Source organism: Rhinoderma darwinii, chromosome 10, assembly GCF_050947455.1.
Source record: "Rhinoderma darwinii isolate aRhiDar2 chromosome 10, aRhiDar2.hap1, whole genome shotgun sequence".
NCBI lineage: Eukaryota > Metazoa > Chordata > Amphibia > Anura > Rhinodermatidae > Rhinoderma > Rhinoderma darwinii.
The window spans coordinates 92441596-92469080 of record NC_134696.1 but is presented as its reverse complement, the minus strand read 5'-3'; the positions used below and the strand labels follow the sequence as shown (position 1 = coordinate 92469080).

Genomic DNA, 27485 nt, shown 5'->3' with positions numbered 1-27485 from the left:
TTATCTTTCACCACAGGATTTGGTGTTTACCTGACGCCGGTGTTTACTCCAAGGGCCAGCATACTGTATGCTACAAAGTTTGAAAGTTGAGTTGTGCCGATGAACTTTCCTCAACTGTATAGATTGAGTAAACATTTTTACCAGCTATACTCACACATACTGATGAGTTGCTATTTTTATAATCAAATCATACAAACTGGATATACAATACTACCTTAGAGCAGCACCTGTTCTCTTTTTTCCTTTATCTTTTTTACTCTCCCCCTCCTTTCCTTCCCCCCCTCCTGTTTTTTTCAAGACGACACTAAGTTGAATGGTATGTCAAGTTACGATGGCCCAGGAAAGGCTATTGTCTGAACATAGGAGGGTAACCCCAGGCTGTTACGTCCTGAGGGGACATTGTACAGTATAATAAAAATTGCACAAATCTTAGAAAATGTCAGTAAGAGAAAATGTTAGTCATTGTAAACTTTAATATATAAATATAACCATCTAGGAAAAAAAACTAGGAGGATGTGTCTGCAAAGATGTCACAGGGCCCGTGGGATAATCTGTAAATGAGCCAGCACAGGGTGGTGTCAACCCACTTAGGGATTCGATGTAGGGCTCAACCGGGGAGCGGAGTCTAAGGAAACCCTTGGTATTCACTATTTAACCCCTATACAAGGATCGGGAATGCACTGTAGAGGGACCCCAGGTTGCTACCCCCAAAGAAGTCTCCCTTGGTGACAGTCAATGTAACAGATGAAGTGCAAACTCAATACAAGTTCAGGGCAGGCGGCAAGGTTCATCACGGGTGACTAGCCGGAGGTCAGGGCAGGCGTCAGGAAAGGATGGTCAAAGGTACAAGCAGAGGTCAAACACAGGTAATCCCATAAACGATATAGCAGAAGTGCACAAGGAACACTAGGATGAACTAAATTTCTCTGGCAAAGGCACAGGAAAGAGAGGACTCCTTATAGCCAGGAAAAGCTGAGTGGAATAATTTGGGGTGCGTTAGCCTTTTAATAAAGCGAGGGTCAGAGGACTCGGAGCACGGCGTCAGGCAGCGTGGGAGGCCCACTAGAATAGGAGTGGTGCCGGCAGGTAAGCAAAGAACAGGGAGTTGGACATATCAATCAGTATATTTAGACCATGTCCTAGGAAAACCTGGGGAGAGATAAAATAATACATATATAAAATAATATAAAAACCAGAAAAGTAAAAATATTATCAGGAACCATATAGCACTCACAAGTTTCGATGATGTTTGAGCCTCGAAAAGTTCTGTCCATTATTATTTATTGTAAGTGAAAACCAGGTTGTCGTATGGTGCATGGTCCTTGCCTATTATCTGCTGTTTAAGAAATATAAAAATATAACATGACAAGACTTTTAAGATGACTACGAATGTTATTAAATAAAGCGGAGGATAGAGGTAAGAGATAACTAAAATATCTACTTCCAGGATATAGACTGGCATCATGGTGCTGGTGGGTAGATCTGTACCAATATGGAACGGTGACTGGAAATCGTTGGGATTCTATATAAATAACTCATGCTTTACCTTACAAGCAGGCAATCGTAGTTACACTTTCTCAATCATACGGTGTAGAATTCAACTGAAATACCCCAACAATCTTCCTGGTTTTATAAGTTAAACATGGGCCATTGAGGCAATTTGGTCAGTTGCCTTCCTTCACTACTGACACCCTTTACCCTCCCTTATTTCCCAAATGTAAAAACTTTGGTATATTTTTTGACATATCTTACTTCCGTATTTTAATTGGAAACTCCTATAAACAGATCAAGATAACACATCAAAAGCAGAAGAGGAAGTTTGTCGTATTTACCTCATAATTTGATTCCTGAGTATTTGACTTTTTCATTTAGAAAGAGGAAAATAGAAAAGAAACACTGTGTTAGTTTGTCTACATTGCATAACTCAATAAAATAGTATTCCAACCATTGACCTGTATGGCGTATCGTTAGGATGTGTCATAAAAGTCAGATAGTTGGGAGATGACACCGCCTATCTATATGCCCGATTTTGGCATATGGATGTCAAAGTTAGGAGTTCTCCACTTAGGACCTCTATATGCCAGACCGGAGAGCTGCTTTGCAATAGCGGCTCCACATTGGCAGACCCGGCGCATCAATGCATTACACAGACGTCCATTCACCCGCCATTACTAAATCTTGCTACTATTCTGTCTACCTGAAGAAGGGTATTCATTACTTAACCCCTTCCCTCTTTGGCCACTTTTGACCTTCCTGACAGAGCCTCATTTTTCAAATCTGACATGTTTCAATTTATGTGGTAATAACTCCGGAATGCTTTTACCTATCCAAGCGATTCTGAGATTGTTTTCTCGTGACACATTGGACTTTATGTTACTGGCAAAATTTGCCCGATACATTCAGTATTTATTGTGAAAAACACCAAAATTTAGCGAAAAATTGCAAAAATTAACATTTTTCTCAATTTAAATGCATCTGCTTGTAAGACAGGCAGTTATACCACACAAAAATGTTGCTAACTAACATCCCCCATATGTCTACTTTAGATTGGCATCGTTTTTTGATCATCATTTTATTTTTCTAGGACGTTACAAGGCTTAGAACTTTAGCAGCAATTTCTCACATTTTCAAGAAAATTTCAAAATGCTATTTTTACAGGGGCCAGTTCAGTTGTGAAGTGGCTTTGAGGTCCTTAGATATTAGAAACCCCCAATAAGTCACCCCATTTTAAAAACTGCACCCCTCAAAGTATTCAAAACAGCATTTAGAAAGTTTCTTAACCCTTTAGACATTGCGCAGGAATTAAGGCAAAGTAGAGGTGAAATTTACAAAGTTCATTATTTTTTTCCAGAAATTCATTTTGGATCCATTTTTTTTGTACCACAGAAGGTTTTACCCAAGAAATGCAACTCAATATTTATTGCCCAGGTTCTGCAGTTTTAGGAAATATCCCACATGTGGCCGTAGCGTGCTACTGGACTGAAGCACCGGCCTCAGAAGCAAAGGAGCACCTAGTGGATTTTGGGCCTCCTTTTTATTAGAATATATTTTAGGCACCATGTCAGCTTTGAACAGGTCTAGTGGAACTAAAACAGTGGAAACCCCCCAAAAGTGACCCCATTTGGGAAACTACACCCCTCGAAGAATTTATCTAGGGGTGTAGCAAGCATTTTGACCGGCCAGTTTTTTTGCAAAAATTTTTGGAACTAGGCCATGAAAATGAAAATCTACATTTTTTCAAATAAAATGTAGGTTTAGCTAATTTTTTTTCATTTCCAAAAGAACTAAAGTAGAAAAAGCACCACAGCATTTGTAGAGAAATTTCTCCCGAGTAAAACAGTACCCCACATGTGGTAATAAACAGTTGTTTGGACACACGGCAGGGCTTAGACGGGAAAGAGCGCCATTTGGCTCTTGGAGCTCAAATTTAGCAGGAATGGTTTGCGGAGGCCATGTCGCATTTGCAAAGCCCCAGAGGTGACAAAACAGTGGAAACCCCCAACAAGTGACCCCATTTTGGAAACTATACCCTTTGAGGAAATTATCTAGGGTATAGTGAGCATTTTGACCCCACAGGTTTTTTGCAGAAATTTTTGCAAGTAGGCTGTGAAAATGAAAATCTACATTTTTTCAAATAAAATGTAGGTTTAGCTAATTTTTTTTCATTTCCACAAGGACTAAAGGAGAAAAAGCACCATAAAATTTGTAAAGAAATTTCTCCCGAGTAAAACAATACCCCACATGTGGTAATAAACGGCTGTTTGGACACACGGCGAGGCTGAGAAGGGAAAGTGCGCCATTTGGCTTTTGGAACTCAAATTTAGCAGGAATGGTTTGCGGAGGCCATGTCGCATTTGCAAAGCTCCTGAGGGGACAAAACAGTGGAAACCTGCAACAAGTGACCCCATTTTGGAAACTACACCCCATGAGGGAATTATCTAGGGGTAGAGTGAGCAGTTTTACCCCACAGGTTTTTTACAGAACTTATTGTAACTAGGCCGTAAAAATGAAAATCTACATTTTTTCAAAGAAAATGTAGGTTTAGGTATTTTTTTTTCATTTCCACAAGGACTGAAGGAGAAAAAGCACCACAACATTTGTAAAGCAACTTCTCCAGAGTAAAATAATACCCCACATGTGGTCACAAACATCTGTTTGGACACACGGTAGGGCTCAGAATGGAAGGAGCACCATTTGGATTTTGGAATGGTTTCTGGGTGTCATGTCATATTTGCTGAGCCCCTGTAGTACTAGTACAGTGGAAACACCCCAAAAGTGACACCATTTGGGAAACTGCACCCCCTGAGGAATCATCTAGGGGTATAGTGAAAATTTTGATCCCAAAGGTTTTTTGCTGAATTAATTAGAATTAAGCCATGAAAATGAAAAATATTTTTTTTTTCCAACAAGATGTAGTTTTAGATACACATTTTTCATTTTTACAAGGAATAGAGAAGAAAAAGCACCCCAACATTTGTAAAGTAATTTCTCCCGAGTACGGTAACACCCCATATGTGGTTATAATCAGCTGTTTACATATATGGGAGCATACAGAAGAAAAGGAGCGGTATTTATCTTTTGGAGCGTAGATTTTGCTGGAATGGTTTGCGGACGCCATGTTGCATTTGCAAAACCCCTGATGTACCAAACAAAAGTGACTCCGTTTTAGAAACTACACCCCTAAAGGCATTTATCAAGGGGTGTAGTGAGAATTTAGACTCCACAGGTGTTTTTCAGAAATGAATACGCAGTGGATGGTGCAAAGTGAAAATTGCAATTTCTCCACTGATCTGCCCATTCACCGCACAAGATGTTGTGCCCCTAGAGAATCTTACCCCATAAATTGTTAAGCGGGTTCTCCCGGGCATGGTAATGCCTTACTTGTGGCCATAAATTGCTGTTTGGGCACACTGTAGGGCTAAGAAGGGAAAGACCGCCATTTTGAGCATGGATTTTGCTTGGTAATAGTTCTGTTTGGGGTTTTGCTGGTATTTCAGTTTATAATGTGGTGGCATATGTAATCTGTGCGGAGTATATCAGGGGTATATGTAATCTGTGCGGAGTATATCAGGGCATAATAGGAGGGTATAATCATGGGGTAAATAATACAATTATCCATAGATGTGTGTTACTCTGTGAAGCGATCCGTTATGCGCAGGCCGGTGTCGCACTGATAAACGGTTTTCTTTCTTATCCCTCCTTTGTAACGCTCTGCACCTTTTGGGGACTTTTTCTCCTTCGTAGTTTGGGAAATATTGCTGGGAAAGTTTTGCGCTGGTATAATACGGGCGCCCTCGCTTCCAGCGGATGTGCTATGTCCCTTCCCTTTCCTAGTTCCTAAATACTAGGGCCCTGAAACTGAAGGAATGTTCCCCTCCGGCCTGCGCATTGAGATGTTTTTCATCACCGCATTACTAGTGCCGTAACTTTTTTATTTTTCAGTTGATTGAGCGGTGTGCGGGCTTGTTTTTTGCGAGACGGACTGTAGATTTTATTGGTACCATTTTAGAACACATACGACTTTTTGATCACTTTTTATTTCATTTTTTGGTAAAGGAAATTACCAAAAACAAGCAATTCTGGAATAGTTTTTTATTGTTTTTTTTTCTCTGCATCCACAGTGCGCCCTAAATTACATGTTAGCTTTATTCTGCGGGTCGATACGATTACGGCGATACCAAATTTATATAGTTTTTTTTATGTATTGCGGCTTTTGCACAATAAAATCACTTTTTTTATAAAATCATTTGTTTTCTCTGTCGACATATTGTAAGACCCATAACTTTATTATTTTTGCGTGCACAAAGCGGTGTCAGGGATTATTTTTTGCGGCACGGATTGGCATTTTTTATTAGTACTATTTTGGAGTAAATGTGACTTTTTGATCACTTTTTATAGCATTTTTTGGAAGGAGATGTGACCTAAAAACAAAGATTCTGGCGCTGTTTTTCATGTTTTTTTTTTACCGCGTTCACCGTGCGGGATAAATTACATAATAGTTTTGTAGTTTGGGTCGTTACGGACGCGGCGATACCAATTATGTATAGTTTTTTTTATTTTTACGGTTTTTCCCATAATAAAATACTTACTATGGGAAAAAAGTCAGTTTAGCTTTATTTTTATTTGAAATGTGTGTGTTTTTATTGTTTTACCACATTTTTATTTACTTTTTTTTACTTTTTTTACTTGTCCCACTAGGGGACATGAGGGCCTGATGCAGGGGCGTAGCTAGAGGCTCATGGGCCCCGATGCAAAAATTCTTACTGGGCCCCCCCCCCCCCGCAAACTTCTCATGGCCGACGGTCCGCTTTCAGCTGCATCGCTGGGTCTCCTAAGTGACCCAACAATGCAGCACTAGCAGCCGGGGCGTCACTAAGGCTGGGTTCACACACACTATTTATGGACGTAATTCGGGCGTTTTAGCATTGAATTACGTCCGAAAATGCGGCTCAAAAGCGTCGGCAAACATCTGCCCATTCATTTGAATGGGTCTTACGATGTTCTGTGCCGACGGTCATTTTTTTTTACGCGCCGCTGTCAAAATGCGGCGCGTAAAAAAGACGCCCGCGTCAAAGAAGTGCCTGTCACTTCTTCAGACGTAAATGGAGCCGTTTTCCATGGACTCCATGGAAAACCAGCTTCAATTACTTCCGTAATGGACGCAGCAAAAGACGCCTGCACATGCCATTACGGCTGAAATTACGGTGCTGTTTTCTCCTGAAAACAGCACAGTAATTTCAGCCGTAACGGACGCTGCCTTGTGAACATACCCTCAGGGCTTAAAATGTCCGGGAAATAGCCCCAATACATATGTGTCCGCCCAAAAAAAAGTGTGTATATGAGACAGCATAGCATATCTATAGCACTACGACCCTATAAACTATGGATAGGATTAGATACAGTGGCTCAGCAGACAGTATCACACATGATAGGATTAGATACAGTGGCTCAGAAGGCAGTATCACACATGATAGGATTAGATACACAGCTCAGCAGACAGTATCACACATGATAGGATTAGATACAGTGGCCCAGCAGACAGTATCACACATGATAGGATTAGATACAGTGGCTCAGCAGACAGTACCACACATGATAGGATTAGATACAGTGGCTCAGCAGACAGTATCACACATGATAGGATTAGATACAGTGGCTCAGCAGACAGTACCACACATGATAGGAGTAGATACAGTGGCTCAGCAGACAGTATCACACATGATAGGATTAGATACAGTGGCTCAGCAGACAGTATCACACATGATCGGATTAGATATAGGGCCCAGCAGACAGTATCATACATGATTGGATTAGATACACAGCTCAGCAGACTGTATCACACATGATAGGATTAGATACAGGGCCCAGCAGACAGTATCACACATGATTGGATTAGATACAGTGGCTCAGCAGACAGTATCACACATGATAGGATTAGATACAGGGCTCAGCAGACAGTATCACACATGATTGGATTAGATACAGGGCTGAGCTCGCTGACATTGCGGCTCCAGCGCTGGACCCAGGATAGGTAAGAATAATAATTTTGCTTCTTTATGTGTTACTGATTATTTTTGTGTGTTTGTGTTTTTTTACAGGTTCGGTTGTTGGACTTCCGATACGAGGACTTCAATGACGGCGTTTTTTTTATTCTCAATAAAATGGTTAATGAGGGCTGTGTTTTTTATTTCAATAAAATATTTTTTCTATGTGCTTGTATCTTTTTAAACTTTATTATCACCGCCTTAGAAATGGCCGCTGGCTGATTAACAATCTCCATTACTAAGGCGAGGCTTAATGTTATGCCGGTGCAGAGGCTACACTAACCCCCATTATTACCCCGGTACCCACCGCCACCAGGAGTACTGGGAAGAGCCGGGTACGAACCAGTACCCGACCATCTGTAGTGACGGGCAGGCACTGGGGTGGCCGCAGGCTGGTAGTATTAGGCTGGGGAAGGCCAAAAACAGTGGCCCTTCCCACCCTTGTAATGCTGCCTGCTGCTGCTGTGTTGTATCTGGCTGGTTATGAAAATTGGGGGGGACCCGACATCGTTCTTTCCAATTATTTTTATTTTTTTTAAATGACGTGGGGTCCCCCCCATTTTCATAACCAGCCAGATACAATAAAGCAGCAGCAGGCAGCATTACCAGGATGGGAAGGGCCACTGTTTTTGGCCTTTCCCCTCCTGATAATACCAGCCTGCGGCCACCCCAGTGGCCGACCATTACTACAGATGGTCAGGTACTGGATCGTACCCGGCTCTTCCCAGCACCCCTGGTGGCGGTGGGTACCGGGGTAATAAAGGGGGTTAGTGTTAGCCTCTGCACCAGCTAACACTAAGCCCCGCCTTAGCAATGGATGCTGTCAATCAGCCGGCGGCCATTACTAAGGCGGTAGTAATATAGTTTAAAAAAAAAACACAAAAACATAGAAAAAATATTTTATTGAAATAAAAAAAAAACCCACACAGCCCTCATTAACCATTTTATTAATAAAAAAAAAGCTGTCATCGAAGTAGTCCTGGAATCCGCCATAGTCCAACGACCGAACCTGTAAGAAAACACACAAAAAATGATTAGTAACACATGTGTTAGGGTATGTGCACACACACTAATTACGTCCGTAATTGACGGACGTATTTCGGCCGCAAGTACCGGACCGAACACAGTGCAGGGAGCCGGGCTCCTAGCGTCGTACTTATGTACGATGCTAGGAGTCCCTGCCTCGCTGCAGGACAACTGTCCCGTACTGAAAACATGATTACAGTATGGGACAGTTGTCATGCAGCAAGCCAGGGACTCCTAGCATCGTATATAACTATGATGCTAGGAGCCCGGCTCCCTGCACTGTGTTCGGTCTGGTACTTGCGGCCGAAATACGTCTGTCAATTACGGACGTAATTAGTGTCTGTGCACATACCCTAAGGCTTAGATACAGGGCCCATGTGTGATACTGTCTGTGGGACCCTGTATCTAAGCCTACCACAAGGTAGGCTTAGATACAGGGTCCAGCAGACAGTAATCTTATACAGTATAAGATTAGTGTGTGCTGGGGCCCTGTATCTAAACCTACAGTGTGGTAGGCTTAGATACAGGGCCCAGCAGACAGGATCACGCATGGGCCATGTATCTAAGCCTACCATGTGATTGGCTTAGATACAGGGCCCAGCAGACAGGATCACACAATCTGTGATCCTGTCTCATGGGCCCCCTAAGCCTGCTACATCGTAGGCTTAGGGGTTGTGCAGTCCCTAAACATTGATGGCCTATCCACAGGATAGGCCATCAATAGCTGATGTGTCTCCCGGGACCCGCCAATCAGCTGTTTTGAAGGGGCCGCAGCACTCGTACGAGAGCTGCTTCCCCTTCATTTCACTACTCGCCCACACTGTGAATCGCCGACACCGATTCACAGTGTGACCGGAATGAAGTGACAGGAATGAAGGGGAGCAGCTCTCGTACGAGTGCTGCGGCCCCTTCAAAACAGCTGATTGGCGGGTCCCGGGAGTCAGACCCCGCCAGTCAGGGCTAACCTTACCTTCCTCTTCGGCCGCGGCGGGAGTTCTGTAGTCTCGATGCTGTGCGCGGCGGCATAGCGCTGTGACGTCATGCGCTGCGCCCAGCGCTTGACGTCAGGACCTCCGCTGCGATCCGGAACCAGGAAGGTAAGTAAAGTATGTTACTATAGTAACAGGGGCCCGCGGCCCGAGTTACTATAGTAACTTTTTATTGATGTGGTGCGGGGGGCCGTGGGCCCCCCTGGCTTCGGGGCCCGGTCGCAATTGCGACCGCTGCGACCCCTATAGCTACGCCAGTGGCCTGATGCCCCGATCGCTACTCTAATACACTGCACTACATACGTAGTGCAGTGTATTAGCGCTGTCAGTTATTCACTGACAGCAAGCCTATGAGGACTCGCCGCAGGCGGGTCCTCATCGGCTCCCGTACAAGGCAGACTCGGACGCCATTTTCTGGCGTCCGATTGCCACAGCAACCCAGCGATTGCATCACTGGGTTGCCGATCGGGTGAAAACCTATCAGATGCTGCGCTCTATTGAGCGCAGCATCTGAGGGGTTAATCTGCCGGATCGGAGAATAGCTCCGGTCCTGGCAGTTACAGGAGGGTGCCAGCTGTATAATACAGCTGTCCCCCCGCAGTGATAGTGCCGGCTCTGCTTCTGAGCCCGCACCATCACTGCGCCGTATATATACGGCGCTTTGCGGGAACCACCTCCCGACAGCGCCGTATATATACGGCGTATGTCGGGAAGGGGTTAAACTCTGTTTTACACATTGGCGGTGTATTATGTCTAATAAAAATACTATTAATTGCATCGAAAATACTTTGAGTGCTGTCTCTACTTCTCAACTACGATATTAGGGAGAATGGTATAGAGGGTACCATGAGGACGTGCACCTATAAATCATCAAGAAGTAGATTTATTTGGCTGCCATGTAATGCTACATTTCTCATGCAAAGTGTGAAAGAGCCCTGACGCCTCATGCACACGACCGTGTGCGCCGGCCGAGTCCCATCAGTGATCCGAGGAAAGATAGAACATGTTCTATCTTTCCTCGGATCGGAGACTCAGATCATTTTTCACGGACCCGATTCACAGTGAATTGGTCCGTGAAGACTATCGGGTGCCACTCGGATGCCGTCAAAAGCGGCTCGAGTGGCACAACGGTCGTGTGCATGAGGCGTTACAGTGAGAGGTCAATGACTGTATTGTAACAAGCCATGCACATGTCTGACCAGGTAAACAATGAAGCTTTCCATTCACGGACATGGTCCTCTTGTGATTACGTGAAACATTTTAGTGGTAACATTTTGTGACTTTTCTTTTTGCCTGCCAAATTTGGAAAGTAGAATACAAACTGGGTGGGGTCTCCAAAGGTGGTGTAATTTAGGCTAGATTTATTGTGGAAAATAGGAGGAACTGGCGCAAATTTTAGCGCAAATTTACACCTTCTTATAGCCGGATTCAATTTAATTTTATCACTGTCATACAGGTAAAAATGTGTCAAAGTTTTTACAATTTGGCGCAAATCACTACATTCTCTAAAAAGCACCAGCGTTACAGAATGTGAACCAACCCAGTTTTCTCTGATCCTTGCTGTTATATAAAGACTGTGAATTTCAATCACAGCCACACTATTGCTGGTGTCCATGCGATTATGATAAAGTGCGTGTACGGCATCGTGCATGAATTACCCCCGTCATGTACCTAAATGTTTGTCATTTTTCAATATGAAAAATAGAAGAATAAACAGAATATGGGCCTCATTTTCATAACTGCCAATGTAGCCCATAGCAACCAACCACAGCCAATCAGAACTCAGATTTAATTTCTTAAACTGATCTGAAAAATTTAAAGCTGTGCTGTGATTGGTTGCTATGGGCATTATGGCCTTTTCTTATGTTTTGCTGAATGAGGCCCATACTGAGTTATTTACTAAATATTTGGACAGAGTTTTTTGCCAAGAAGAAAAAAACTGTCTCAAAATTAATTCTTCAGAACTTTTGAGGCAGATTTTGATAATAGTGTTTTTTGACGCATTTTTTGACACGTTTCTTGAGGTGGTTTTTGACGCTGGTTTTTACGGTGTTTATTTGTTTACTAAGCAAATACACAAACTATGGGTGTTTTTTGGTGAAAAAGCATATCAGAAAAACGCTCCAAACTAAAGGCGCATTTTAAGAGGTCAAAACTGCTCCATGATAGGGCATGACGCTTCTATTTCACACGAGCTGTCAGAAACCGCCCGGGAAAAAAAAATGCCTCAAACTCCGATTGATATTGATGGAGGCAGATTTTGTGTGTTTTTCGGCCCTTATTCCCATGCTGTTTCCGCATCAAAATCAGCGCCAAGATACACTGTGTGAACTGGGCCTAATGCAATTGAAGAATAGCAGATAGATGAGTGTGCTCTTACCTCTCCTCCGGGCAGGGTTATTTCATATACAGGTAGCGGTTTTGGATCACCTGTGCTTGTATTGCTCGAAGGAGTTTCTGAACAAAACAAAAAATATTTGAACTGAGTAGAGGCCTTTATTTGCAGAATAAAACAGATCTGTCTTTTTTTTTTTTTATACTATAAGTGTTTTTACAACATTGGTCACAGATGCCAAGTCCAATAAAATTCCTTTAATCTAGCATCCGATAATCCAGAAAGTCTGGTAATCTGGCACCAGCCCACAACCGGTCCTTGGAGCCATATAGGCCTCTCTGTCACATAAGAGAACACTAATATTATACATGTCACATGATAGGTGGGGGGCCCTTTTACAAATTGTTTGCGTTGGGGCTCAGGAGCTTCTAAATTATAAAATTAAAGCAATATTAAAATATATGACCTTTTATCCAAGATTCACCATTCCTTACTTATGCATAGAGTAGATGTTGTGCAATAAAGTATGATGTAGACCAGTGTGTCCCAATCCAGTCCTCAAGGAACCCAAACGGCTTATGTCTTAAAGGGCCAGTGTGCGCACAGGAGGAAATCATCATCATCAACTGCCCGTGATTTCCTGGACTATAAGAAGGGCCCTGCCCCTTTGCTCCTTGCCTGAGTGTTGTTAGTGTGTCCCAAATGGTCCCTTAGTGTTATCCCATTCCTGTTGTTACCCGTGCCCTGCTACCTGTATCCTGTATCCCGTGCTGTGTTCTTGTTCTTGAGCCTATTAGTGTTGGAGTCGTATGTCCTACTGCACCTGCAGTATCGTCTGCCACGTCCAGTGTCGCCTGCCACATCCAGTATCATCTGCCACGTCCAGTATCGTCTGCCATGTCAAGTATCGTCTGCCACGTCCAGTGTCGTCTGCCACAACCAGTATCATCTGCCACGTCCAGTATCGTCTGCCATGTCAAGTGTCATCTGCCACGTCCAGTGTTGTCTGCCACGTCCAGAGTTATCTGGCGCAACCTGCTGCACCCACCTCCATCCGTGCTGAAGCCTCGGCCACTGTCTGGACTACTTCAGGTACCCTTGTGTTACGAACTACTGTAGACTCTTGCATAGACTGTGACTAGGCCAGCTGCCTCTCCGCTACGGCGGAGCGGCCTAGTGGGTCCATAAACCCTGTGATCGTGACACAACTAGACTTCCGGTCCCCCAGCAGTGCTATAAACATCTATGAATATCTAAAAATCGGCATGACGGGGGACCGGAATGTATATTAGCGAGTGTACTCACATACTGCAGTGAGTACGCTGCTAATAATTTTTGGTCCCCACGTAACCTCTTTAACTGCTAATTTTTGTTTTAGTAAAAGGTCTTGTTGGGGGGATTCCTTGTATGTGTAATTATATAACTCTCATAATCTGAGAGTAATAACCTTTCTATTCTGTCATTCATATTACAATAAAAGGAAAGATAATAAAATCTACCCTATATCGAATGAAAATATCCATAAAGGAACCCATGATATTATACATACTTTTCAATCGTCTTAAAATTATGAATACGATGACTTCTAAGATGATGATCACAGCTACAGCTCCAATGACAATACCCGCAATATCTCCACCTCTCAGGAATTGGGGCTGACGAGAACATGTCATACTAGTGGGAGGTCGTTCTGTGGGAAGAAGAAGTAATCTGTAAATATGGGGAACAGGAAGGGTTTTTTTCCCCATTCCATTTTAGCCATAAAAATGAACACCACCTAAAAACGTCTTCTGGAAAGACTAATTTCAATATCAGATGATCGTTTAAGGGAGGTTGATTAGCTTGATGGAGCCAGAATGACCTTGGGTCCTTTACCCTTGTGGGATCCAAGCTCATAGATCTTTGATACCATCTCCTGACATGTAAGAAGATATTTAACATATAGCTAATGATATAGTCTGATAATATCAGCAATGATTGGAGAGTGCCAGACTGTGTACGGAAACATCCTATTGACAAGAGGAATGGTAACACCTAATTGTCAACTTATTTATAAATTTCCAGGAGGAATAACAGAGGAACTGCACATCACAGAGTTCTAAGAAATTATTATTTTATGGGAATACAGGCATTTACTAAAACAGATGTAATGACGGGATAGGGAGACAGACAGGTGAGCCCTAATCTACCCGCCACTCAGTCCCTGCCTACTTGCACGACCCGTCCTAGGCGACGGCGTACAACTGGGCGACGGTCCCTACGCTCAATATGTGCACGACAGACAAACAAACAAGGGTACACAGAAGCTAAGGGAAATGGGGCAGTTGCCCATGGCAACACCGTGATCAACAAGAGTAGTGAACGAGTCGAGTCAAACCAGGAGTGTACGAGGTCCCAAATCGCAGAGCAGGAGCGTAGTCAGTAAAGCCAGGGTCAATGTGAAGCAGAGGTCAATAGTAATAGCTGGAACAGCAGAGCCAGGAAACAAGAGAGAATCACAGGCAAAGACAAGAAGCAAATGAAGGTATACATAGACCGAGGGCGGGAGCTAGAACCGTCTGGCCAGGCTGTGATAGGTTCTCCCACTCCTCAGCCTACCAGCCTGAGTGGTAGCAGATCGAGTCACTCTATCAGACTTAGGAGCAGATACAGACTGATTAACCACGGGCGTCGACACAGAAGCTGTGTCTGGCAGATCCTTTACAACAGACATGTTAGATGATCTGAGAGGTCCTCTTTAATTATATTTATTTAATATTTAATATTTTTTTTTATTCCCATTAGGAAACTTTTACTTTTAAACATTTAACGACAATGTAGATTCAGAAGAGTTTATGACGTGTACATACATTATTGCATGTAACATGCACATGCATCTGTTCGGTTGCCTCTAAGGTCTGCCCTACATTACTACTGAACAGCCCTAGGGGCTGCAATATTATATATTGTGCTGTACTTGGCTGTCTCCATCAACCCCATAGACATTGAATGGGGCGGCAGCGCACATGCGTGAGTGTCGCTCCATTGGAAATCCTCCTCACTGCGACCATGCTATGGGGAGAAATGAGGTTTGGGGACCCCCATTGTCGTTATCGGTGGGGGACCCAGTGGTGGGACCTACAACGATTATACATTTTTCACCTGTCCTGTGGATAGGTGAGAAATGTGATTAGTGGGAAAACCCCATTAAAGGTGATCTTATTAACATGTATAAGTATATGAGTGGTCAGTACAAAGAACGGGACATTATTTATTCCAAGAACTGTACAAAAGACCAAGTGGCATTCTGTACAAAGACAATTCAGACATCTATATAGGAAAGGGTTCTTTACAGTTAGGGGAGATTCACACGAACGTTGCGTTTTTGCGCGCGCAAACAACGCAGCGTTTTGCGAGCGCAAAAACCATTTGACAGCTGCGTGTGTCATGCGTGTCTGATGCGCGGCTGCGTGATTTTCGCGCAGCCGGCATCATAGAGATGAGGCTTGTCAACGCCCGTCACTGTCCAAGGTGCTGAAAGAGCTAAATCTTTCAGCACCCTCGACAGTGAATGCCGAACACAACAGCGAAAAACCTGTAAAAAAAAAAGATAAAGTTCCTACTTACCGAGAACTTCCCGGCCGTTGCCTTGGTGACGCGTCCTTGGTGACGCGTCCTTGGTGACGCGCCTCTCTTGACATCGGGCCCCACCTCCCTGGATGACGCAGCAGTCCAAGTGACCGCTGCAGCCTGTGATTGGCTGCAGCCTGTGCTTGGCCTGTGATTGGCTGGAGCTGTCACTTGAACTGAAGTGTCATCCCGGGAGGTCGGACTGCAGGAAGGAGACAGGAGTAATCGGTAAGTTAGAACTTCGTATTTTTTTTACAGGTTAATGTATTTTGGGATCGCAAGTCACTGTCCATGGTGCTGAAACAGTTTAACTCTTTCAGCACCATGGACAGTGACTATCTCCTGACGTCGCGTACCGATAATTTTTTTGCCGGGATCGGCCAAAACGAGTTTGGCCGAACCCGGTGAAGTTCGGTACGCTTGTCCGGCTTCGCTCATCGCAAAGACACTCCGTTTGGATGTTCGGAAACAGAAAAGCACGTGGTGCTTTTCGGTTTTCATTCATCCTTTTCACTGCTGTTGCGCGAATCACGCTCGTCCCACGGAAGTGCTTCCGTGTGGTGCGCGTGATTTTCACGCACCCATTGACTTCAATGGGTGCGTGATGCGCGAAATACGCAGAGTTATTGAACCTGTCGCGCTTTTTGCGCAGCAGACAAACGCTGCGCAAAAAGCACGGACTGTCTGTACTGCCCCATAGACTTGTATTGGTCCATGCGTGCCGCGTGAAAACCACGCGGCCCGCACGGACCGAATACACGCTCGTGTGAATCCCCCCTTAAACTTGTCAAACTATGGATTTTCCATATCCATCTACAGGATAAGTGATTATAGTCCAATCGCTAGGGACCCCACCGCTGGGACCCACTTTACCTCCTCACTGCTCGACTACAGTAAGGGGGACATTGAATGGAGCGACGGTAAAGCATTCACTCTACCGCTCCATTCAAGGTCTATGGGAATGACGGAATCGGCCGAGTACAAAAGACAGCGGAAGTGCAGGATTTATTTCACTGCATGCTCATAGGTAAAGTTATGGCTGGTTATCCAAGTATTTTACTGGTAAACATGTTTCTGTATGTCTCACCAAAGAGTACACGACACGTTACAGATTTTTCCACTTGGGTCCCATGACACGTCAAGTCTTTGAGATGTATTTCTGCAGATACTTTTGTGATCACTTCGTCATTTCCGGTTTCTTTAATATCCTGGGAAAGCATAGTTACTTGTGCAGCCGGTTGACCACCTCGCCAGGAACACAACAGTGACGTATTGTTAGTAGAGAGAAGTGCAGAACATTTAATCTGGTCATCTGGAGGCCCTGTTAGACAGCAATTAAAAACATAGTAAGAAATAGGAAATTCTGCGCAACGTATGAATATTTGGCTACTTCCCTTTCTATGATCTCATATGCGTTTTAAGTTATAATGAACGATAAGCTGATCACAGGGTATTCCACTGCAGGGATCCTCATCAATCAGCTGTGATCCGTGTGGGAACCTGACACCAAGTGTTGAATTTCCCTGCAGCGCCACCACAGGAGAAAATAAGTATTGCTCACTCTCCATTGGAATCAATCTGTGTAATGCACATACGTGCCAGCTCCTCCAGAGGAGGACACTTTTTGCAGTGCTCTTCGCACTGACTAACAGATGAGGGTCCTGAACAGGGAACTTCCTCTATTAACCCTTAAATTTACCAATAGGGTATTTGAAAAAAGATTTTATAAACAAGTAAACCTCTTTAAAGGGGGCTATCCAAGATTAGAAAGAAAAAAAACTTTTTTTTCTTTTCTAAAAACAGCTCCACTCTTGTTCATGGGCTGTATATGGTATTGCAGCTCAGCAACCCAAAATGTAAATTTTTACTAACCAATCTTTGTCCTATGTTTTTGGTGAGCATCATCACCCATATAAAAGTTGTCGTCCAACTATATACATTTATGGCATATACATAGGACCTATCAAAAACGTTTGATCAGTGGGAGTCGAATTGCTGGGAACCCCCCGAGGACAGAGATCCCTTGATCTCCACTTGCACGGCAACCTCTCCATTGTTAATGGGATACACAGGACATTGAGTGCTATATGCAGCCCTGGGATGGTCAAGATATACATTATAGACCCTATAATCTTTTTTACTGAAATACTTACAGGCCAAGTTAAGATATAATCCGTTACTATTTCCACAGTTAAACATGTTTGAGGCTGAACAGGTAAACGGCCCGCTGTCATTCCTTGTAACGGGACTGATAATAAGAATAGAATTGTTTTTGACGAGATGGTATCTAGATATATCCGGCAGTGGCGCTCCTTGCAGGCTCCAGGCAAAACGAACACTTGTACCCGGCGCTGAGCAGAGCAGAGACACCGAATCTTGATTGACCCAGAGCCATCCGGAAATGTTACTAGTCAATGTTACAGCAGACACAGGGGCTACAATGCAGAACACAGAAGACGAAAAGTCACAGCATGCCTTACCAAAGTAAAAACGATGCAAGGTATATAATATATATACGAGTATATAATATGTTTATTAGTAGAACTTTAAGCCCGGGTTCACATGTAGTGTAAATACTGCGGATTTTCCGACACGGAGCTTGTTGCGGAAAATCGCCACAAAATACAGTAGCAGCAGAGTGGACGAGATATGACAAATGTCATCCACACGCTGCGTAAATAATGAGCGGAAAAAACGCTCAGAAATGAATCTGCGGTGCGTTTTTTTAATTTGCAGCAAGTCAATTGTATTTGTGTAATCACTGCTTTTTTGTTGCGGGTTTTCCCCATTGAATTCAATGTGGAGGTAAAACCTGCAACACATAGATGTTGCGATTTTTGCGGTGTAATTCCGCTGAAAAAAAATCGCAACTCACAAAAAATAAAAATCTTATACTTACCCAGAATTCTGTGCTCGTTCATCCAGGCCGGCCTCCTGGGATGGCGTTTCGTCCCATCTGACCACTGCAGCCAATCACAGGCTGCAGCGATCACATGGGATGACACGTCATCCCAGGAGGCCGGGCTGCAGGGAGGCAGAGGGACACGTCGCCATGGCTACGGGTAAGTATGCAACTTTTTTTTTTACGTGCAGTTTTCTGCAGTGGAAATTACGGCCAAAAAACTGCACCACAATTTGGTTCGTTTTTTTGGGGTGGGAATTCCCTGCAGACCAACAGGGCGAATCTGCTGTGTGATTTTACGCAGCCTATCCACCCTGTGTGAACATACCCTAAGAAGCCTTAGACATCTCAAGTTTGTTTTGCAGTAGTGATTTGCTGTTTTCGATCAAATTAAATGTCCCTGCTGTCACCGGAATATTATTTATAAAATGAGGCAGCCGGAGCAGCTGACCGATGCAGAGTCCGGGTGTTGGACCAACAACGATCATACACTAATGACCTATTCTGTGGATAGGTCATCAGTGCGAAAAACGGTCCTGTACCTGGACAACACCTTTAAAATGAAACTTTCTTAAAGGGCTAGAAGTTTTACCACCAAATTAGAGAGGAATTTTTTTTTAATTTTCCTTGTTCTATTGACTTTGGAAACGGTTTATATTTTGGTGTCCTATTACTTCATGCATTTACCAGTGAGCTTCGATGCCTTTGGTGGCAACTGAAGAAATTAATCCGAACAAAAATAAATAAGCGCAGAATTTTGAACCTATTTAGATAAGAAAAAAAATTATATTAAAGGGTGGAAATCCACTTCAAACTGTGTATTTTTCCTTAACAAAATGAAGCAGAACATGGCACTCTGCAGCCTTCCACTTGTCCGTACTTGGGTGTTCTCCGCTCTCCCTAGCACAGTACAGAGGTAGCCCTTATCTTGACTCTGATGACTCGCTGCAGCGTGATATCACACAACAAAAGATATTGAAAAGTCATTGAAAAAGTAAAGATAAAGGATCTCGCCACTGTGTATTTAACACATTAAACGTCAAAATAAAGCTGGCTACATCTGTATTTACTAACATATAATTTAAAGAGGCTCTGTCACCAGATTATCAAACCCCTATCTCCTATTGCATGTGATCTGCGCTGCAATGTAGATAACAGCAAAGTTTTTTTTATTTTTAAAAACAATCATTTTTGCCCAAGTTATGAGCAATTTTATATATATGCAAATGAACTTTTCAATGGACAACTGAGCGTGTTATCTCGTTTTACCAACTGGGCGTGTATTGTGTTTTTACCAACTGGGCGTCTATTGTGTTTTTACCAACTGGGCGTGTATTGTGTTTTTACCAACTGGGCGTGTATTGTGTTTTTACCAACTGGGCGTGTATTGTGTTTTTGCCAACTGGGCGTGTTTCCTCTTTTTACCAGCTGGGCGTTGTGAATAGAAGTGTATGACACTGACAAATCAGCATCACACACTTCTCATCGTTCCCACCCAGCTTCTTTCACTGCAGACACACAGCGTGACGTCACCCACAGGTCCTTCAACCTTGTCGTCGGACAAAGAAGATACAATCGGCTCCAGGCATCTAAAAGGTTAATATGCTCGTCTCTAGGGAGTTTGCTATGCTTACCTGCACATGGTGATGCTGCTGCAAATTCAACTGTACCCTCTGTCGCCTGGAGCTGATGTGTCTTCTCTCTTCCGACGCCAAGGTTGAAGGACCTGTAGGTGACCTCATCGTTCCCACCCAGCTTCTTTCACTGCAGACACACAGCGTGACGTCACCCACAGGTCCTTCAACCTTGGCGTCGTAAGAGAGAAGACACATCAGCTCCAGGCAACAGAGGGTACAGTTGAATCTGTAGCATCATCACCATGTGCAGGTAAGCATAGCAAACTCCCTAGAGACGAGCATATTAACCTTTTGGACGCCTGGAGCCGATGTATCTTCTTTGTCCGACGACAAGGTTGAAGGACCTGTGGGTGACGTCACGCTGTGTGTCTGCAGTGTAAAAAGCTGGGTGGGAACGATGAAGTATATGATGCTGATTTGTCAGTGTCATACACTTCTATTCACAACTCCCAGTTGGTAAAAACACAATACACGCCCAGTTGGTAAAAATACAATACACGCCCAGTTGGTAAAACGAGGAAACTCGCCCAGTTGTCCTTTGAAAAGCTCATTTGCATAAATATAAAATTGCTCATAACTTGGGCAAAAATTATCGTTTAAAAAAAAAAAAAAAAAAAAAAACTTTACTGCGCCGATCACATTCAATAGGAGATAGGGATTTGATAATCTGGTGACAGAGCCTCTTTAAATCTGAATCCATACTGTCCAGAAAATTCATATCTACATTTAGCAGGACCTCACTGTGTCTACGGGAAAATCTTGCATTGTTGATATACAATCTGTTGGTTGAAAAAAATCAACCCAGACCTGTCCCATAGCATGGATGAGAACAACAATGGAAAGTAGATTCTCATATAACATGTTCTGGGTAAACGGAAAATGCTCATAATGACAAGTGATGTGAATCCCTAAGAATTCAAAGGGGTTTCCCAGGATTAGAAAATAAAGTCTGTTTCTCCATGCCCGTCCATGGGTTGTGTCTGGTATTGCACGTCAGCTCCATTTAATAGGGCATGGCTCAGGAGCAATACCAGATACAGCCCATAGACCAGAGTGGAGCTGTTTCTGGAAACAAAGCAGATCCCTTAATTATAATCCCGGACGACCCCATTAATATTTGTTTGATCTCCCCAAAATGTGTAATTAATCATATTGTAATAATAATAAAAACAACAATTATAAAATACTACTTATAATATTTAATCGTTTTATTACCAATTACAGTCACATTCAGGGAATTGCTGGTGTTGGTGCTGACCGGGTTCTGGATGCTGCAGGTGTAGATCCCACTGTCATTTACTGTTATTGGCCTGAAGTCCAGGAATGATCCCCGGCAGATGACATGAGGCTCAGTGCAGATAGTCTTCTGATCACGATAGAAAGTGTAAGTCGTCACATTCTGATTCCCGGCATCACACTGGAGGGTCACATTGGTGCCACTAGTAAGGGGGAACTTGGTATCATTGGAACTGAGAAGAGGGGCACTGAGTTTACCTTAAAAAGAACCAAAAAATATTGTGGTGAATTTTTAGTTGGTATTGTTGGAGCGTCAAAGAGGGGCATTGAGTGTAGCTTAAAAAGAACAAAGTAATTAAAACTAAAACATAGATACAGAACGATATGTAACTGATATGAGTATCAACAATTGAGGTCACTCAATCCTCTATCTACATCAGAGTAGAATATTACATCCGTCATCTTAGGCCCTTCACATATGTCTGCCAATCAAATTTTGGTTCAGAATTGGTACATGCAAGGATCATTGAATCCAGGGGCGGACATACCGCATGTGCAGCCGGTGCAGCTGCACAAGGGCCCCGCGTGGGAAGGGGGCCCGTTCCTCTGCTGGCCGACTCAGTTCTCAGCTGCGCGATGCTGAGGACTGAGACAGAGGCCCGTGGACCACTGGCGTAGCTATAGGGGTCGCAGCGGTCGCAATTGCGACCGGGCCCCGAAGCCAGGGGGGCCCACGGCCCCCCGCACCACATCAATAAAAAGTTACTATAGTAACTCGGGCCGCGGGCCCCTGTTACTATAGTAACATACTTTACTTACCTTCCTGGTTCCGGATCGCAGCGGAGGTCCTGACGTCAGGCGCTGTGCGCAGCGCATGACGTCACAGCGCTATGCCGCCGCGCACAGCATCGAGACTACAGAACTCCCGCCGCGGCCGAAGAGGAAGGTAAGATAGCCCTGACTGGCGGGGTCCGACTCCTGGGACCCGCCAATCAGCTGTTTTGAAGGGGCCGCAGCACTCGTACGAGAGCTGCTCCCCTTCATTCCTGTCACTTCATTCCGGTCACACTGTGAATCGGTTTCGGCGATTCACAGTGTGGGCGAGTAGTGAAATGAAGGGGAAGCAGCTCTCGTACGAGTGCTGCGGCCCCTTCAAAACAGCTGATTTGCGGGTCCCGGGCGACACATCAGCTATTGATGGCCTATCCTGAGGATAGGCCATCAATGTTTAGGGACTGCACAACCCCTAAGCCTACGATGTAGCAGGCTTAGGGGGCCCATGAGACAGGATCACAGATTGTGTGATGCTGTCTGCTGGGCCCTGTATCTAAGCCAATCACATGGTAGGCTTAGATACATGGCCCATGCGTGATCCTGTCTGCTGGGCCCTGTATCTAAGCCTACCACACTGTAGGTTTAGATACAGGGCCCCAGCACACAGTAATCTTATACTGTATAAGATTACTGTCTGCTGGACCCTGTATCTAAGCCTACCTTGTGGTAGGCTTAGATACAGGGTCCCACAGACAGTATCACACATGGGCCCTGTATCTAAGCCTTAGGGTATGTGCACAGACACTAATTACGTCCGTAAGTGACGGATGTATTTCGGCCGCAAGTACCGGACCGAACACACTGCAGGGAGCCGGGCTCCTAGCGTCGTACTTATGTACGACGCTAGGAGTCCCTGCCTCGCTGTGGGACAACTGTCCTGTACTGTAATCATGTTTTCAGTACCGGACAGTTGTCCGGCAGCGAGGCAGGGACTCCTAGCGTCGTACATAACTATGATGCTAGGAGCCCGGCTCCCTGCAGTGTGTTCGGTCCGGTACTTGCGGCCGAAATACGTCCGTCAATTCCGGACGTAATTAGTGTGTGTGCACATACCCTAACACATGTGTTACTAATCATTTTTTGTGTGTTTTCTTACAGGTTCGGTCGTTGGACTACGGCGGATTCCAGGACTACTTCGATGACAGCTTTTTTTTTTATTAATAAAATGGTTAATGAGGGTTGTGTTTTTTTTTTTTATTTCAATAAAATATTTTTTCTATGTCTTTGTGGTTTTTTTTAAACTATATTACTACCGCCTTAGTAATGGCCGCCGGCTGATTGACAGCATCCATTGCTAAGGCAGGGCTTAGTGTTAGCCGGTGCAGAGGCTAACACTAACCCCCTTTATTACCCCGGTACCCACCGCCACCAGGGGTGCTGGGAAGAGCCGGGTACGATCCAGTACCTGACCATCTGTAGTGATGGTCGGCCACTGGGGTGGCCGCAGGCTGGTATTATCAGGAGGGGAAAGGCCAGATACAGTGGCCCTTCCTACCCTGGTGATGCTAGGCTGCTGCTGCTTTATTGTATCTGGCTGGTTATGAAAATGGGGGGGACGCCACGTCATTTAAAAAATAATTGGAAAGAACGATGTCGGGTCCCCCCCAATTTTCATAACCAGCCAGATACAACACAGCAGCAGCAGGCAGCATTACAAGGGTGGGAAGGGCCACTGTTTTTGGCCTTCCCCAGCCTAATACTACCAGCCTGCGGCCACCCCGGTGCCTGCCCGTCACTACAGCTGGTCGGGTACTGGTTTGTACCCGGCTCTTCCCAGTACCCCTGGTGGCGGTGGGTACCGGGGTAATAATGGGGGTTAGTGTAGACTCTGCACCGGCTAACATTAAGCCTCGCCTTAGTAATGGAGGTTGTCAATCAGCCAGCGGCCATTACTAAGGCGGTGATAATAAAGTTTAAAAAGATACAAGCACATAGAAATTTTTTTTATTGAAATAAAAACACAACCCTCATTAACCATTTTATTGAGAATAAAAAAAACGCCGTCATTGAAGTCCTCGTATCCGAAGTCCAACAACCGAACCTGTAAAAAAAACACAAACACACAAAAATAATCAGTAACACATAAAGAAGCAAAATTATTATTCTTACCTTTCCTGGGTCCAGCGCTGGAGCCGCAATGTCAGCGAGCTGGGCCCTGTATCTAATCCTATCATGTGTGATACAGTCTGCTGAGCTGTGTATCTAATCCAATCATGTATGATACTGTGCTGGGCCCTATATCTAATCCTATCATGTGTGATACTGTCTGCTGAGCCACTGTATCTAATCCTATAATGTGTGGTACTGTCTGCTGAGCCACTGTATCTAATCCTATCATGTGTGATACTGTCTGCTGAGCCACTGTATCTAATCCTATCATGTGTGGTACTGTCTGCTGAGCCACTGTATCTAATCCTATCATGTGTGGTACTGTCTGCTGAGCCACTGTATCTAATCCTATCATGTGTGATACTGTCTGCTGGGCCACTGTATCTAATCCTATCATGTGTGATACTGTCTGCTGAGCTGTGTATCTAATCCTATCATGTGTGATACTGCCTTCTGAGCCACTGTATCTAATCCTATCATGTGTGATACTGTCTGCTCAGCCACTGTATCTAATCCTATCCATAGTTTATAGGGTCGTAGTGCTATAGATATGCTATGCTGTCTCCTATACACACACTTTTTTTTGGGGCGGACACATATGTATTGGGGCTATTTCCCGGACATTTTAAGCCCTGAGGGTATGTTCACACGGCAGCGTCTGTTACGGCTGAAATTACTGTGCTGTTTTCAGGAGAAAACAGCACCGTAATTTCAGCCGTAATGGCATGTGCAGGCGTCTTTTGCTGCGTCCACTACGGAAGTAATTGAAGCTGGTTTTCCATGGAGTCCATGGAAAACGGCTCCATTTACATCTGAAGAAGTGACAGGCAGTTTTTTACGCGCCGCCTTTCGACAGCGGCGCGTAAAAAAAAATGACCATCGGCACAGAACATCGTAAGACCCATTCAAATGAATGGGCAGATGTTTTCCGACGCTTTTGAGCCGCATTTTCGGATGTAATTCAATGCTAAAACGCCCAAATTACGTCCGTAAATAGTGTGTGTGTGAACCCAGCCTTAGTGACGCCCCGGCTGCTAGTGCTGCATTGTTGGGTCACTTAGGAGACCCAGCGATGCAGCTGAAAGCGGACCGTCGGCCATGAGAAGTTTGCGGGGTGGGGGGGGGGGGGCCCTGGCACATTATCTGCACAGGGGCCTTTTGCAGTCTGTGTCCGCCACTGATTGAATCGCTTGCATGATATACTGTAACACTAATGTATTGCAGTATAATGTGATTCTGACATACTCCTAATAAGCGCTGGCAAGGCTTAATACATGCAAGGATCATTGAATCGCTTGCATGATATACTGTAACACTAATGTATTGCAGTATAATGTGATTCTGACATACTCCTAATAAGCGCTGGCAAGGCTTAATAGGAATACAAAGATGGCAGACCTGGGGGCCTTCATTTTGCCATGCCAACCAGGTTGCCAGGCCAACCATCAGCAATACACGATCACGTCGTGGGGGGGGGGGGTTGATGGACTGTCAGAGGGGGTCGCACCCTTATTTCTAACAGCTTAGAAGTTGTGATCGCTATTGACCATGGCATCTAAGGGGTTAAACGAGTGGGATCCCGCTTATAACACTGAAGTGACGGCTGTATCGTACAGCCCATACCCGTGTTGTATGGAGCTAGCTCAGCCCGTGAGCCCGCTCCATACTTCCCCTACCCAGCTTTGAAGTATATCTCAGATGTCAGGAAGGGGTTAAAAAATAGAGTAACTTGTAAATAAATAAAAACAATGAACAATAAAAAAATAAAAAAGCTCACTTACGCCCAGAAAACGCACATTTCTCTGACGCTGATATGACAGGAACACATTTTGCTTGGGCGTCAGGTGCTCAGGCATGTTACTTAGGTTAATTCAATTAAGATATTTACCCCAAAAAAGATTCCTCTAATTCTCCTGTGTAACGTATGACATCGCCATAGCACGAGAACAAACACCTCAGTTTAGTTTTATCTCCGCACTCAGGTAAAAAAATGTTTTAGTAAATGCGCAAAAGTAGAGTACAGTATACTGCCATGCTACTGCAGAGGATCTGCTCCTTCCCTGACAAGCAGGGCAGAAAGCTATTTTTATTGGCTGCTCTGCAGTAAAAAGAGGATGACTAAGCAAGGAACTGGCTGTGGGGAGAGTGATTGAGCCTGCTTGTTCAAAACACTCAGTAAAGTTGTGGACGTGCACATTGCTCTATACTTTGCAAACCAGGTGGCGCCATACGATGTAGGTCTATGTCTTAAAGCGACCCCCTGGTCCCAGGACAACATTTTAAATATGACGAGGTATATGGAGTAATATTATCTGGTGCCCTCCAGTTGCGCTCCTCTGCCGTGGATCCAGCTCTTTGGGGTCCCTTCTGTTGTCCCAAAATGGCCACAGCGCTTCGCACTACCTTTGTTCTCGGATTGGCCAGAACAGCTCACATAAGCAGCTCTGGCCAATCGGAGAACAGTGGGAGTGTTTCAGACTCATAGTCCAAGAAGCGCTGCAGCCATGTTGGGACAACGCAGAGGGGACCCCAGAGCGGCAGATCCACGGCAGAGGGGCGCTACTGATGGGCACCAGGTGATATTACGCCATCTATCCTTTCATATTTAAAATGTTGTCACGGGACCGGAGGGTAGCTTTAACTATTCACTGAATCTTTTTTTTAACAGCATCGAAATGGAAAACATTTTTCATTTTTCTATGATCTAAAAAATCCATAAAAACTATTTCTTTTCATTTCCCTAATTAAAATATAACCAGACATTTAACACCAATCAACAATAACATGTAATGTGAGAAGGCCACTTACCATATACGTTGAGCTTGTAGTCTATTCTGTTAGTGGTAGAAGAACCTAGAACTTGTGCACTCAGAATATAATTCCCTCCATCAGTATAGGCGACATTGTCGATTCTCAGAGATCCATTTTGATATAATTCACATCTTCCTGAGAGTTGATTTAAACATTGAGGAGGTGAAGTAGGAAATAGTTGTGCCACTGCTACAGCTTTGGTAACCCATTGTATGAAAGTATTTGCTGGGACTGCAGCATTCACCTTTAATAAAACAGATCCCCCGAGAATCCCGTCCACGTTGATCACAGCCGTCACATCACCTGCATATAATACACAAGGACCATTACATTGTAACAGAAGTTGGTGTAACACACATCATTATACGTCTGATTTCTAGCACAATCATCTCACCTATACTCAGTAATAACGCAACACACATCCGCGATATAAGGAAATGTTCCATATCAGTC

At 44.3% G+C, this 27485-nt stretch overlaps 1 protein-coding gene across 1 annotated transcript; it reads right to left on the bottom strand.

The window, feature by feature from the left end:
* Nucleotides 1-453: 453 nt before the first annotated feature.
* On the bottom strand, nt 454-27485 carry LOC142661568 (pregnancy-specific beta-1-glycoprotein 9-like). The gene is made up of 10 exons (XM_075838993.1): nt 27427-27485; nt 27030-27335; nt 21258-21536; nt 17657-17938; nt 16591-16824; nt 13444-13584; nt 11940-12016; nt 1833-1859; nt 1235-1336; nt 454-1149 (listed from the first exon to the last, which is right to left on the bottom strand). Exons 1-9 carry the CDS (start codon nt 27476-27478, stop codon nt 1277-1279), a joined length of 1458 nt encoding a protein of 485 aa, XP_075695108.1. The 5' UTR covers nt 27479-27485; the 3' UTR covers nt 454-1149; nt 1235-1276.

Bases quoted from the DNA above. Each gene is read 5' to 3' on its own strand.
- LOC142661568 (XM_075838993.1), bottom strand. From the start codon at position 27,478: ATGGAACATTTCCTTATATCGCGGATGTGTGTTGCGTTATTACTGAGT. The intron at 21,537-27,029 runs GTAAGTGGCCTT...GTTCTTTTTAAG, and splicing joins CTACAAGCTCAACGTATATG to GTAAACTCAGTGCCCCTCTT. The intron at 16,825-17,656 runs GTAAGTATTTCA...GCTGTCTAACAG, and splicing joins ATTATATCTTAACTTGGCCT to GGCCTCCAGATGACCAGATT.